Raw genomic sequence first — 15,107 nt, forward strand, 5'->3', positions numbered from 1 at the left:
ACTGTAGGGGAGAGTATAGTCTAAATAAGGTATATGTACTGGCTAAGATATATCCTCTATCTGCACACCTACACCCTTTGCACTAAAATATAAGGTTTCTCTTTCCCTTTAGGTACAGAATAATAGGCCAAAATACTCTTCGATGTTCCCTTATAGACAGCAAAGTTGTTTGGAATAGAGAACTTCCACTTTGCCAACGTAAGATGATTTGTTAATTCTAGCTTATTAAGGTTAATCTCAATGTGTTATAGTGTGGCTCTGTTTATTGCAAGTGTGCAAGTGTCCTCAACCAATATGTAAACTCAGGATACTTTCTGATCTTGTTCCAGATACTCACCATAATTGTTGTTTCCAACCAGCTGGCTGTATTTCTAGCTTTCCCCAGAGCAGGAAATTTGTGCAATGAAATAACATATGTTAGTTGACAAAATCACATGTTACTGGGAATTCATGAAATTGGTATTAGAGGAGAGAGGAGTTAGACACATAAGATATTAGAGCAGGGAACCTCTGCCATTCCTTGCAAATGGGTATGTTTCATCAAGAACCCTACACAGCCTGTTCATTAAGCAACTTTTCAACGTTCCTAGAAACAGAAAGGATTTGTCCCTCTCAATCTAGTATTTAAGTTTTAGTGGAAGTAATGGAAGCAACTTTGCTTCATTATCATTATTCAGAGAGGATCTGAGGGAATAAAGAGGTGTATATAGAACATCCACACATTGGTGAAAGGGGTTAGTTTGAGGACCTCCAGAAGATCCTCTTCTCTGTGGTGATCTTGTATAGGGAGGTAGAGAACCATCCCTGGAAGAAAAGTGGGATAAAAATATAATAATAAGCAGATTAAAGAAGTAAAAAATTATTAGACTTCAACATATTCCATTTTTTTTACCTATTTGTCTTGGGCTCACCTTTTTGCTTGGGTGTTTAAAACTTAACAATGGCCCGTGAGGAGTCTGAATTTGTGTCATTCACTGGTTGCCACATAGCATTTTTGGGGACCTATCTTCTTCTGGAGTTAGTATTCCACATGTGTGTGTATTGAGGAGGAATTGGCCGGATTATGTACCTTGATTACTGGAAGCCTCCTGAAACATCATTTAACTTTTCAGCTGAAACAGTTCCTTCTTGGCAACTTTGCATAGCTTTCGAGTGGCTTTGCTGGGTAGGAATGTTCCCTCCTCCTTCCAGTGGTTTTCGGGGGTTCAGGCTTTGTTATTTCTCTGTGTTCAGCTGTGAAGGCAGCCTTGTCTCCATTGACATACACGGGGAGAAATAAAGGCTGTACCCCTGGTAATAGTGAGGAAGCTGAGGATAGTGGAATACCTACACAAGGGGCCACAAGGACCATCCTGGGGAGCGGGGGTTCCCACTCAACTGTTTTCAGAGGACAGCTTTTATTCCCTGGTTTTACTGCCTCCATAAATTTCCATGAAGAAAATAAAGCCCACTGTAAAAATAAAAGCTGGGAGGAAGTTTTCTCCATCAAGAAACTTTGGGGCAACAGAGTTCTTGGTTGTGGGTTGGCTTTCTTCTTCTTCTTCTTCTTCTTCTTCTCTTTTGTGTGTACTATTTATCCCCCCCCTTTCAACAGTTTTCTTGATAACTCTTTTTTCTATAGCAGTCCCTGCTCTGAAGTTGGCATGGGGGCTTTGGTAGCTTCCCCTGTGTATATTTAGGGGCAACCTGCTTCACAGAAGACCCAGTTTGCTTTGGAGGAGGTGGAAATATCTTCACAACAGCTCACTGTTTCAATGTTTCGGTGTCATCCAAAATGGATGCATATGCCTATAATAAGTATCAAATGATTACTTTATAAAATGAAACATCTTTTCAGTGAAAATAAATTTAGTCCAAATACCCCCCTAACAGGGATGCTCTTGCAATTGTAGTCTAACTGAACTATTAATGTTGCTTCTGCTTCCCAGGAATCCCCTGTTTCCCCCCTCCTGACATTGCCAATGGCGTACACACTGGCAGAGGTTTCCATGAGTTTGACCATGGCACAGCAATAACGTATACCTGTAACCCTACTTTCTCCCTTATTGGAAGCCCAACCATTACGTGTTCAACTGCTGCAGATGGTATAAATGGAGAGTGGCGTCCAGCTCCACCTGAATGTAAAGGTGATGGAAATTTATGCTTAGCAGCTTCCTTGTGATACGTTAATGTAAATAAAATTCTTGCTAGAATGCACTATATTTGTAAGCTGCTGCTGCTATTCAGCCTCTGAGGTTTTCAGTGGGATAGAGATGCAGTATGAGATGTGCAATAGCATTGCCCCCTCAATGAGTAGCTTGTTTTAACCTGAGTCATTTTGAGGGAAGCTTATGGCCTGATCCAGTCAAGGATAGCCACTATTAAGTCACATTGAAAACAAAGAAACTTAGATTTAGTTGTGAGTAATTTATTCCATTGAGGGACGCGGGTGGTGCTGTGGGTTAAACCACAGAGTCTAGGGCTTGCTGATCAGAAGGTCGGCGGTTCGAATCCCCGCGACGGGGTGAGCTCCCGTTGCTCGGTCCCTGCTCCTGCCCACCTAGCAGTTCGAAAGCACGTCAAAGTGCAAGTAGATAAATAGGTACCGCTCTGGCGGGAAGGTAAACGGCGTCTCCGTGCACTGCTCTGGTTCACTAGAAGTGGCTTAGTCATGCTGGCCACATGACCCAGAAGCTGTACGCCAGTTCCCTCGGCCAATAAAGTGAGATGAGCGCCGCAACCCCAGAGTCGGTCACGACTGGACCTAATGGTCAGGGGTCCCTTTACCTTTACCTAATTTATTCAATTAGTTTCATTTGGACTTAAGCATTACTACCTTTAGCAGGAATGGGTTGTTGTGCTCAGAGTACAATGAATAATCAAAATAATATAAATTTCCTGCAATATATGGAGGGAAGAGTATTAAGTAGTAATTGCTATTCTTTGCTGGGTTTTCTTTCTTTCTTTTTTTTGGCTGTCCACATTCCTTGGGCTTTTTGTGTGTTATCTATAGTAAATAAAAATGCTTTGAGAAGAAATCAGTAATCACTAAAATACGTAATAACCTAATGTTACCTCTTAGTATAGAGGCATAACACCATATGCTGCATTTCAGCTTCATAGAAAATGACTTGCATATGTGAGTTGCTTTTTTAAGAACAATACTCAGTAGGTAGAAATTGTCAAGTATACCTTGGTGAAATCACTTCAGCAGATGGTCTGCGAGCCAATCAATGATGTAGTCACATTGCTGAAACTAAGCAGATTTGGGTCAGATCTGGGTCAGTTCAGTGCCTAGATGGAAGGAAGGTAGGTTATAAATGTACTAAACAAATAAACACACTCTTTAACATCCAAATCTGAGGCACTGTGTAACCTGGTCCAAAGTTACAGAGGGCTTTAAATAGTTCTTAGCAATCTCTAGAAAGCCGTCCTTGAAGTGTGACCCAGACTATTTTATGGAATTGTAATAGTATAATTGCAGGGACAGTGTTACTGTTTTTAGAGGTTAGTCTTTTGAGTATAATCTGATTTTATCACTTTAATAGTTTCTGTCTTTGAAGCAGTTTATAGACCTGTCAAATAAATAATGTAATATAATGAATATTATAAAGTTTTATTCAATCAGTTACAGTGGAACCTCTACTTACGGGCATAATCCGTTCCGGAGGTCTATCCACTGGTCGAAACAGTACGCTAGAAGAAGCGTATTGTGCGCATGTGCATTTGGCGGTAGCACGCTTCTGTGCATGCGCAGACGGCAGCAGCCACTTCTGTGCACACGCAGGTGGCAGAAGCCACTTCCATGCATGCGCGAATCGCGGCAAATCCGGTGTGTACTTCCGGGTTTGCTGCGGATGCAACTTGGAACGTCTATGAGACGAAAGGTATGTAAGTCAAGGTTCCACTGTAGTTGTTTAACTCCACAATAAGTGGAATCCTCTTTTGTGTCCACTTTCAATTTGGAATATGCAGATTCTGTTAAAAAAAAAACATTTTGCCAAATTTGGGTGGTTCTTAGTGGTTTGCAAGTATAAAGTCCCTGCTGCTTCTTTGGTGGAGACATTGGCCTGGTTTGCATAGAAGCCACTGTTTAACAAGTCATAAGTAAAGTGCGAATTATCTCACAGATAATAATGCAAACCATTGCTTACTTTTCCAGTTTGCTTTCTTTTCCAGTCTCTCTTCCATTGTGTCTTTGCAGTTTGGTGAGTGTCTGAGATGGGGTGGCCAAACAAACCACAGTTAAGAAAAGGGTGCTGCACCCACATGTAATGCCAATCCACAGTTAAAACAAACTGGAGTTTAAACACAAACAACTTCAGACTGTGGTTTGCTGGCAGTAAATGGACCATAGTTAAATCATTGTGTATGGTTTAATAACCCATAGGTTAATTAACAAGTATCTTTTAAAATGCTGCTCGTCTCTTTTCAGTTGTCAGCTGCAGTAGACCCTCTATTGTGAATGGAGGATTGACAACTACATTTCGACCTACATATGAATATAATAATATTATAATGTATGTTTGTGAACGTGGACACACTCTGGTGGGGAGCGACAGTAGTAAATGTGGGGCTGACAACAAATGGCATCCTCCTCCTCCAAAATGTCTCGAGGGTAAGTATCACAAGGGCTCCTTGGGTGGAAAAGCGGGGTATTGTGTTGCACTTTAATGCAGAACATCCATATTTCTTTGCCTCCTCTCTTTTCTTGCAGGTATTTTCACCACTGTTGTTCCAGGTCATGGAAATACAACTTCTAATACAGGTGAATTAGAAAAAATGGGACTTCAATCTCTCAATTTTCAGTTTGTTTGTTTTTTATCTTGGGTCAACTGTTTCAGCTGCAAAGTGAATTAAGCCATCCCGCATGATCAAATCAGGAGTTCAAAAATTTCCAAAGCATTTATATTTTATGTGTTAATTGAACAATATTTAATTATTAAAATCTTTGTAAGTGGTTTACCAAAAATATACATTAACTGGGGCTGTGCCCTTATTTGTGTAGCTCGCCAGCCCCGTGTGCCTACCTTTCAGACACTACCTATCTCCCGCATGCTCCCAGCTCCTTACATTCTGCAGTGGCATCTGGTGAGGCAGTTTTGTTGGGGCTTTGTTGCTTTCCTGACTTCTCAGGTCACAGCCACTTGTCAAGATCGGGTAGAGTGAGGCGCAGGTATTGTGGTGTCTCTTTGGAGCTTGTTTCTCCAGTAAGCAGCAACCAGCCCGTGGTATTGAGAAGTGGCTTTCCCCTTTCACTACCCACTCCACATGCTTGGGTGACCAACTCACTCACTGTGCTAGCTTGGGCTGCCTGCCACCAATGGGCAGAAGGTCAAAAGCCTGAAGCATTTTCTCTCCTTCACCCTCTCCACCTTAGCCCCGAGAAGAAAGTCTGTAGTTTTGAAATGCAGGTTTCCTTCTCTCCAGAGTGGCAGCAATGTGGACCTAGCAGCGGCAACTTCCTGGGCAGCTTGCTTGCTTTGCTCACTCCGTCAGCCCGTTCAGACATTTCTTTCCGCCCACTGCTAGCGATGAGGGTAGTAATAGTCACGTGCTCCACTCGCTTGAGGCTTTCCTCATCCTGTTTAAACTTGACTGCTCATGTGCACTTGGTCACCAGCCCAACAATGTACAAGTACAAATAAAATGTTATAGAGAAGGTATGGATAAAATCAGATGTTAGAAACAAATTGGCCTATGAAAAATTCAAAATACAAATAAGATCAGCAGTTTAAAAAATATGCATGTTAACTTTCTAAAGCTTATTCCACAGACAATATCACGAGAAAAACCTGTTTGTGTGAATCTCATTAATGGCATGCCATACAGAATTTTCTGACTATTAATTTTGAAAGAAGGCATAAATGCATTAGTAGTCAGCACCTGAGAGTGAAAGTGAAAACTTGAAACTGGTAAACAATTTCTTTTTACTCTCATGGAATTATATTTATTATAGAAATTATGTAGTGCTCCTCAAGAGAAATTTATAGGTCTGTTTGTGTGTTTGGTCATAGTGTCTTGAGCTCAAAGTGCAAAGATGCAGAGGGAGATAGAAATGCCTATACAATTTAAATCATTGCTCCACCTATGTGGTTTGGTGTGCTCTGAGTAGCAACAGCTTTTCAAAGGTTTTTTTTGGAGTAAATACTTTTCTTAGTCCTGATACACAGTGCCCTTTAGTTAGGAGTCTATGATGGGCCTTAAAAACAGACAAAACTGAAGGCTTTGATGCTGTAGGTTCTCAGTAATATGTAGGCTGCCTAGTAGACATTAAAGTTAAAAGCTTGCAGGCAGAAATTTGATTTTAAAATATTAAAATTGAGAACGAGTATATGGCAGGTCCTCTACAATATCAAGTTGTTGGTGTCAGGGTGGTCTCCAGATGATGTTGGACTCATAAGTCATATCTTTTATCATGCTACTGCTGATAGAAGTTGAAGGGCCGCATTTTCTACATTCTTGCTGTAAACTAGCAGTGTAAAACCTTCAGCCCAGGGGCCTAATTAGGCCTGCTAGGCCTCTCCATTGGGTTACAAGATGCTGTTGGCCAAGCCACACTCTCCTGCCCTACACTTCACATCATATATGATGTGAAGGGTGGGGCAAGTAAAGATGCAGCTGGGCCAAAAAAGGGTTTGCAGCTTTGGAAATTAACATGCTTCAGCACAAGCTTCTGCTGTTGGGCACCTGCATAGCATCGCTTGTGGCTTTTTGCAAGCCCTGAGAATCAGTTGATCAGCGGTCCTTGCAGAGAGCAGCGTGCATTGCTTTAAAGCCCCAATGATTAGCAAGTTTGACTACCTTTCACACTTGGCCGTTGAGGGGGATAAGGATCTGGCCCACTGATTGGATCCAGTTTCCCACATCTGATGTAAATGAATCCTTGTGAACTGTGCTGGCTTCATTGGTGATGGTAGCAATCTGGAAATTTCTCCCTTTCATTCCACCCCTCCTTCTGCATGTCAGTGGCTGCTGCCTGGGATGCTTGCTTGCTCCACTCCTCTTACTCTGCTGGACTGCTCAAATGTTTCTCTCCTTCATTCTTTCACCCCCACCCACACACCGCTAGTAGTGGTTGCAACAGCAACAGTTGCTTCCTTTGCTTACTTAAAATCTGGTGTTAAAAACAAGCCAGCTTTTAAAAAAATCAAATTATGAAGTAGCATCAGCAGTTTTAAAATATATATACATTTTAACTTCCTAAAGCTGATTCCAAAGACTGAGACCATTGAGGAGCTGGTGTCCTGAGACCGTATGGCACCCCATATGGATTTTTCTGACTCCTGATTTTGAAAGGGCATAAATGGAGAGCTGTCAGTACTTGAATGTTGATATCAGTCTCTTTACACAGCTGGTCCAGGAACGGGGGGAGGAGGAGGAGCAGAAGGAGGAGGTAGCACCCTGGACCCTGGAATTGGTAAACATTTGCTTTTCACTGTTATTGGTGGGTACATTTTAAAAAGTGGGGAGTGAGCAAGAATTGAGCTTATGGATAGAACCAGAGTGGAGGAAATGGACTCTTGAAAATATTTACTGCTGATAAGTCAGGAGAGAGAGGATTAATTTTATCAGAAGAATATCATGAGGAGACTTGGGTACATGGTAGTGCAGTAGTCGTTTTGAAACACTGTAATTGCACACCATAAGAAGAACCTGCAACAGAATGTTGTGGTTTGTGGCCTTCCTTCTGAAAAGACTGCATGTTCAGAATTTAGCAAGCTATTTCCCCCAATCAGTGCATTCCATTTCCCTTGTCCTGTCCCATGTTATGTTTTTCTTTTCCAGCAGTCACTCTATTCAACAGCTACTTGGCTCCCTCAGTTCTCATTAGTCTATTTTGAAGGGCTTCCTCTTTAGGTTTTCTTTCTCCAAGCATGCCAATATCTCTCTGTTGTTTCTCAGTGGATGTTCTGACTGCAGTTACAGTCCACACTCAATAATCTGAGTTTGCTTTTAAGAGTGATTAAGGCAAACAGGGTGGTAGAAGTTCAGTGATAGTGCTAGGCAAAACTGAAATGAAAAAAATGTCATTGGGAAAGCTAATGTACAGGAAATTGTGAGAATATGTCTTGTGGAAGAAGTGGAAACATTTGTTCTATTTTATCATTAAATGTAAATTTTATAAAGAGAACAATTGTTCCTTAGGCTTTTAATGCTTCTTAGGAGCTCAGATGCCTTCTGACTGCTTAGTCAAATGTAATCCAACTCCCAAGTTCACTACTTCTTAAAAATGCTGAATTTTCCTTTGGACAGCTTCAACAGCAGACAATCACTCAGGATTTTTTGGGGGTAAATGCTTTGAGTTTTTTCTTCCGTTTAGTTCTTTGTGGGGCCTTTTGCTGGTTTGCATGCTAGAAGGTCCCTTAGGAATGCCTGGCTTTATGTGAATTGTGTAATTTATGGAATGTTTTTTCTGTGCATCAAGGCATTTCTTTTATTGTGTAGGAAATTCTGGCAAAGCTTTCCAGTTTCCTTTGCTTTTCTTTAAATTTTTTTATACTGCTTTTCATGAATTCCAAAGCCAGTTTTTATAAACTCCCTCTTTTGCATAGGATCTACACACAGTCCAGAGACAAAGCCGCCCAAAGATGACACAGGTAAAACTGAAAGGTGGTGGTGGTAGTGACAGCAAATTAATCAGCTTGTTTTTAGATTAGCTATTGCGCTTCTATTGCAGGGTGTGGCAGCTTTTCTAACACAAGAAATTCTGAGCTGAGAATGGGAACATTCCATTTGAGAAGGCAAGGTGACGTAGGGGAGGATTTCTAGTCTTGTGAATTATTCCAGGAATGTTTCTTACTCAGTCCTTACTAATCAGCTTGTTAGGCGGTGGCAGAATGAGGAAGGAAGGATTCTGCGTGTTAGACTCCAGTGACACATCTCTGTATAATCTCTGTGGCCTTGGTGTCTCTTCCTTGTAGTTCTGAAGGTGAGGGGAAAGCTCATATTTGCTGCTTAGTATCTGGAGACACTGTTTGGCAAACAAGTACCCATAAGAACATAGGAAGTTGCCTTCTACACAGACAGTTGGCCCATCTAGCTCAGGACATTCTGAGCTCTGCCTAGAGATGCTGGGCATCGAACCTAGAACCTTCTGCATGCAGGACAGGTATACTACCACTTAACTGTGGCCCTTGCCCTTTAGATTTCTCTCCTTAGTATAATGTGGAAATGATTAAGCTGGTAAAAATAGTTTGTTTTCTGAAACTGAGTATTTCTCTTGAGGCTTGCATACCATAAAGTTCAACTTGCATATAATCCTCAGCTGAATAAATCACCATGGTTGGCTTGTTGTCCCATGAATTCCCAGTGCAGTTCTGGAATTAAGTTTGACTTTGATTAAATCCATTAATTGTTCTCTACAGTTCTGTAACTCACTGTAGCTAGGCATGATGATGGCTGTACTCCAAAAGCCCAAGCAATGTGTTTCCTAGGTTTTTGTGTGCTGTCCTGGTACAAGTGATTCATGGGCTGTGCCAGTGGGCTTCTTCTCATTATCAAGAAGAGGATTTCTGAGAAGGCTGTAGCATATTAAAAAAAAACCTGAAATAAGAGAATGTTGTCTTTTAGACAAATGTTGACAAACAATAACAATGGTGTTTCAACAAGCCCTGTGCTTGTTAAAGCAGAGACAGTCTCAAATGTGGTTTTGGACAAGCCCAGGGACTTAAATGCCTACGCTAAGGCCCTCTGACTGGGGATTTATGCCATCCAGTATATGCCCAGCCATAAGGCTTTCTAAAATGGTCATTAGGTCAATGGGCAGGGCATACCTTCAGTTTAGTTTTTGCCTCAGGGTATGAGGGTGAGAAAGCTGACAGTTCCACCAAAGCCATGGTCTCCCAATAGAATGGTGAGATGAAATGGGTGGTGAACATGCTCACCCCCAAATTTCCTCATCGTGGAACCAGGGTGGCTCCTTGGTAGTCTGGGGAACTTTGGGCTGTGGAACAAGGTTGATGAAGACTAGAGCACAAGTGGTGCAATTCTTGCTCCAAAGCTAACCAAACACTGCTTAATGGTTGCAGTCACAGAGTCCAGAGAGAAGCATTGGAAGTGTGTTTTTGGGCTTCCTGGCACGTGTGCTATAGGGTGCCACAGGAACCTATTTCATCCATAATGCTATTCAGTATCTATATGAAGCTGCTGGGAGTGGTCATTAGGGGTTGGAGCAGGCAAGGTGCCAGCACTATAATTATGACGCTCACCTCTGTTTCTCTATAACATCTGAATCAGTACCTTTATGCAGTAGTGGGATGGGTGGAGGATAATAAACATATGTTGAAACCTGGCAAGATTCAGTACTGTGAGTGAGTTGTTCCTTTGTCTGAGAAACTGATCAGTTGCCTGCCCTTGATGGGGTAGCATTCCCCCTGAAGGAGCAGGTATGTAATCTGCAGATGCTTCTGGATCCAGCTTTGTCACTGAGGGCCAGGTAGCTTCAGTGGCTAGAAGTGCTTTTTATCAGCTGTACTCGGTATGGCAGCTATGACTATTTGTGGCCCTGGTGAGCTTGACCACAGTAATTCAGGCAATGGCGAGTTGAAATTGGATTATTGCAATGCACTCTATATGGGTCTTCCCTTGTGCTTGATACAGGAACTACAATTAGTTCAAAGTGCTGCAGCATGGTTGCTGACAGAAGTGAGACTCTCATCTCTGCTCAGAAATCCTATTTGCTGCCCTAACCCAAACCCTTATATGCCTACTCAACCTCTTTAATCTGCGGAACTGGCACTGTTACAGGTGCCACATAATATTCATTCCACACCTGTAAGAAATATGTTAACATGACAACACCTATACTTTGGAACTCCCTGCCTAAGGACATCAGTCGCGATACACCTTTTGGGATCTGCTTAAAACACTTTTGTTTAGGCAAGATTAATTTGGCATGTTACCTATTTTTAACTGCCTTTTATTGATAATTTTAATGTTGCTGTTTTTTGGTAAACCACTTAAAGGTTTTATTACCACCAAAATAGTATATAATAGTATATATATGTTGTATATAAATTTATGTATATAACTACATAACTGTCTTGTGACCTAAACTGGTAGTCTCCTCCCCTGCACTGGTCTGCCACCCAGGACTCTTAAGTGAGAACCCCATTTCCCGGTTTTCAGCTGGATCAATTGGATTAATTATTAATTATAATTATTTATCAGCTAGATAAATGCTTCTAATTAATAATTAGAACATTCAGTCTTCCATTGTCTACTGGAGCAGATTATCTTCAGTTATTAGTTGAACCTTTAATAATACTTTAATGTACTATATTTTATTCAGAGTGTGCGACAGATGCAAATGCGGTGAGAGAGAGCTAGAATCTGTCACCCTCACATAACATCTAACTTTCTTTTTCTTCCATTTTAGCACCTAACCACTCCCCAGGAGTTATTATTGGTAAGTAATGACAGAATGAGGTACAATCCCTCATTGATTTGCTGCTGTTCATTCTCCAAAGCCTGGAGTTCAGCACCCATTGTACATTATTGCCTGTGTGTGTTCCTTCCTTTTTTTCTCCAGTTTGTGGTTTAAATGTTGAAGACTCCTACTTGAATAAAAAATTTGATTCTATTGCGAGAATTCTTAGGGTGCAGACAAATATACTTTCTTCCAGGTTCTGGTGTATTTTTATTTTATTTATTTATTTCCTCCACTACCTTTGCTTCTGTAATGAACATAGCTGGCTCCAAATCCAGCACAGATTTCCTCCATGTTGTGGTTTTTAATGTTCCAGCTTCTGGGCGTGGTTGGTGCTTTAAAATTTTTTCAAGAGAAAAGGTGTTTTGAGCTGGACGCATTGCTTGGGTTGAGGAGTTGCTCTCTGATTGCCATTAGGGCCATTCAGTTTGCACAGCTAACATCTGCTAGGAACAGGAAGAACTTGTTTGTAAAACCAATCTCTGAGGAAGACTGCATATCCGCCCAAAAAGGGGTGAGTGCAGATGTACAATGGACTTGCTGCTCAAGGTATGTATGCGTCTAGAGACTTGCTGTGTCCTGTAACACTTGAACTCATCCACATGAGTGGCTTCAATGTCCATTGAACATTACAAGGTAGCAACTTGTCTGGTGACTTGTTCATACTATTTCATGGACTAATTAAAGTTGTTTAAATCTTACATAGTTTAATAAGCCACATATTTCTAGGATTCCTGGCTTCACTACGAAGTCTGATATTGGATTCAGAGTACAAATAGTGGAAACAAATGGAAGTGGTCAAACACTGAAAGCACAGCTTTTTATGTTAGTTCTTCATGTGCAAAACAAACTGACAGCTTTTTCTCATTGATTTTAATAGTTTGTCTATCTTTTGTTAAGTCTGCAGTAGGATTTGGGTCCTGTTGGGGGTTGTTGTCTCAAACCTATTTTGAAGTTACTGATGTGATTACACTTCAGCCTTTATTTAGAACTGGGCCAGTTTTTTCTTCAACAGAAAAAAGCTATTACTTTGCCTTGTTAATCATTACTACAGTATATCACTGGATTTCTTCTTCTTCCCTTCAAGGATCTGTGGTGGCTGTTATATTGGGGATTTGTCTTATTGCTGCAGGTTGGAAATACAGATCTTGCTTTATAAAGGGGTGAGTCAGCTCAGGAGAAGCCATATCTAATTCTTTGTAGCTTTGTTTGTGGCGGTGTGAGCTAATTTATGCTTCTTGGCTTCACTTTGCCTTCTATTCACTTACACTTTCCGTATAAATGTGCTTGGTGTTCAGAAAGGGCTTTAGTATTTTTATTTATTTATTTATTATTTATTTATTTATTTGGTGAACAGTTGCACTAATATGGCAGCACAGAATAAACATTAACAACTAAAACACAATAATTTTTCTAGAACGGCTAGTCAGTATTTTATCCCATTTCCACCATTGGTGTTCTGAAGTGACAGAAATGCTCTGTCTCAATTTACCTAAACTGTCCATCCTAATGCAGACTTGACAATGAATATTCTGGCACTAAAAATCCTGCAATCTACTATTAAATTAAGTCATCAAACACTCTGCTCTAATCTACAGATGTTGGAACCGTCAAGGGTACTTGCTGTTTGTGATTTTTACTTTCAGACACAGTAAGAAAATGGATTTGTTGAAAAAACCCTCCTGAAGCCAGTAGATTTTTTCTGGAAGACTCTAGGCCGGTCCTGTAATCTAAGCCAACAATCTGCAGCAATAATTTATTCTGAACATTTGTCTTGCATGACCTTTCTATTTTTGTGTCCAGGACTGTCCATTTTCGTTGTAGCATTGTATGCATGGTTTAACTATTTTAATATGATGCATGTGTGTATGCAGACAGGTTCGCTTAATTTGTGAGCACTAATTAATGTATTTCTGTAGATTAATACAATAATTATTTATTAGTTTTGAATATTCATTGCAATAATTTCTGTAACAGATTGTTCACATGTCTTTTAAGTCTTTAAGATATTCTGAGATTCAGTTTTAATACTAGAGAATACTGATTTTTTTTGTCAAAGACAAGAGATCTTTTGGATTCAGAGGCAGTAACAATACCAGTGGAGAGAAGTTCGGTGATTTTATTAAGTGACAGGCTAAATACAAAATACTAATCAGTGAAAAAGACTTTCAGCAGAGTAATATAAGCAAGACCAGATATTTCCCCATTCATTTGTCGGGAGCCCCAGGGAGAGACCCTTTCTGGACAACATGCAGGACCCAGCTGGTCTGGGCCTATGTCAAATCTCAAAACTTATGTTTGCATCTGGGAGATTTATGTACTCTAAATTCTTCGTAGCTGTGTACTTATTGGCATAATGTCCAAAGCCCTCAAACCTGCTTTGGAAGTTGTTATTTAGAAGGCGTGAGGGATACGATAAGCAAATGGACAAGGCCAGCATAATTAACCTTGGGGTCCTGCTGTAGCTATAATACTTCTGACAGGCGCTTAACCTTCAGACAGTGACTCCTACCCCATTCTGCAGACACCTAACCTTGGAATAGTCAAAGCAATAAAGCAAACAATGCAGGCATGGAGGAATGATTGTACCAACCAACCTACCTCCTCTAAATACATCTTCCAGTGTGGGTTTCCCCAACACTGATATAACCTCATACTCATGATTATGGGAAATATAAATATAATCTATTGTTGGGACTGCCAACTAATTGCACCTTAATGTGCATACCTGTAGAAGCCCTAGGTGTGTAGTTCTGCACAAATACTTGTTAAGGAATTGGGGGGGGGGGGACCCATAGCGTTGTGTTGCAATGGGTCTTAGTTTGATTTTTGAACAACTATAGGGTTATATTTATTTTGAGAATGTTTAAACTAATGGCATCTTATCTGCTTGAAGCTGTTCATGTTTATAGTTTTCTATTGAATATTGAGCATCTCTGCCTCATTTTAAGTGTATTGTAAAGTACAATATTGTCAAGCCTTTCCGGTGCTAAATATAGTCATCCTACTGTATGTGCTGAATAAGCTTCTCAATCTTAGTCAAACAACCTAGAGATTATTCTTTGAATAACATGTTTTGTGTTTGAAGATTCTCTTTTTAGAGCGATCTGGTGAGTTTGTGGGAAAGCGTTTTACGTTTCTTTCTCGTGATTGTTAAATGTCAAACTGTGAGCAGGCATTGATTAAAGCACAGAAATGGGAAGGACATTGGAATGACCTGCATGGGTCAGGGACACTATTCTAGCTCATGGGTTCCCTTTTCCCCAACTCACTCTCTTTCTTTTCTGTCTCAACTGATCAACCATTCAAATATTTTCAGCTGCTAGCATGTTTTGTCCTGAAGTCAAGAATGTTTTTATGTAGACAGTAACCTGTATTTTAAAATAGTTAATCGTGGTGTTATATGACAGCAAAGGACTCTTCTTCCACAGTGTGTAGCAAATAATGCACCCTGCCTGGGAACAGACACTTCTTAAACGTCATTTAGCAATAACTACTCCAGCCGTGAATTATAACTATAGTCACATTTAAATACTTGAGTGTTACAGGTGTGTGAGAGAACTACCAATACTCTTTACTAGTGGAAATAAAGTGGTAAGTGAGAAAGGTGGTGCATGTACCTGGCCTCCTGGCGGCCAGGGGTATAGTGCTGTTCCTCATCACCAACCACTCCCAGTGGTAGCATTTCAGTGAGAAA

The 15,107-nt window shown here is 40.6% G+C and overlaps 1 protein-coding gene across 9 annotated transcripts in view; it reads left to right on the forward strand.

Moving 5' to 3' along the window:
• The window catches only part of LOC128416142 (complement decay-accelerating factor-like), a 56,326-nt gene that overhangs the window by 39,728 nt on the left and 1,491 nt on the right, over positions 1-15,107 (forward strand). For 3 of the 9 annotated variants that reach the window (XM_053393395.1, XM_053393397.1, XM_053393403.1), the window contains 9 exons: positions 113-198; positions 1,929-2,126; positions 4,415-4,597; positions 4,697-4,747; positions 7,334-7,399; positions 8,236-8,271; positions 8,535-8,579; positions 11,360-11,389; positions 12,498-12,573. In XM_053393395.1, the coding sequence (XP_053249370.1) occupies positions 113-198; positions 1,929-2,126; positions 4,415-4,597; positions 4,697-4,747; positions 7,334-7,399; positions 8,236-8,271; positions 8,535-8,579; positions 11,360-11,389; positions 12,498-12,573 (771 nt within the window). The remainder of the gene's footprint in view (positions 1-112; positions 199-1,928; positions 2,127-4,414; positions 4,598-4,696; positions 4,748-7,333; positions 7,400-8,235; positions 8,272-8,534; positions 8,580-11,359; positions 11,390-12,497; positions 12,574-15,107) is intronic. The other 6 variants (XM_053393398.1, XM_053393396.1, XM_053393400.1 and 3 more) reach the window with 6 other exon arrangements.

The sequence above is a fragment of the Podarcis raffonei genome, chromosome 6 (genome assembly GCF_027172205.1).
Source record: "Podarcis raffonei isolate rPodRaf1 chromosome 6, rPodRaf1.pri, whole genome shotgun sequence".
In the NCBI taxonomy this organism is placed as follows: domain Eukaryota; kingdom Metazoa; phylum Chordata; class Lepidosauria; order Squamata; family Lacertidae; genus Podarcis; species Podarcis raffonei.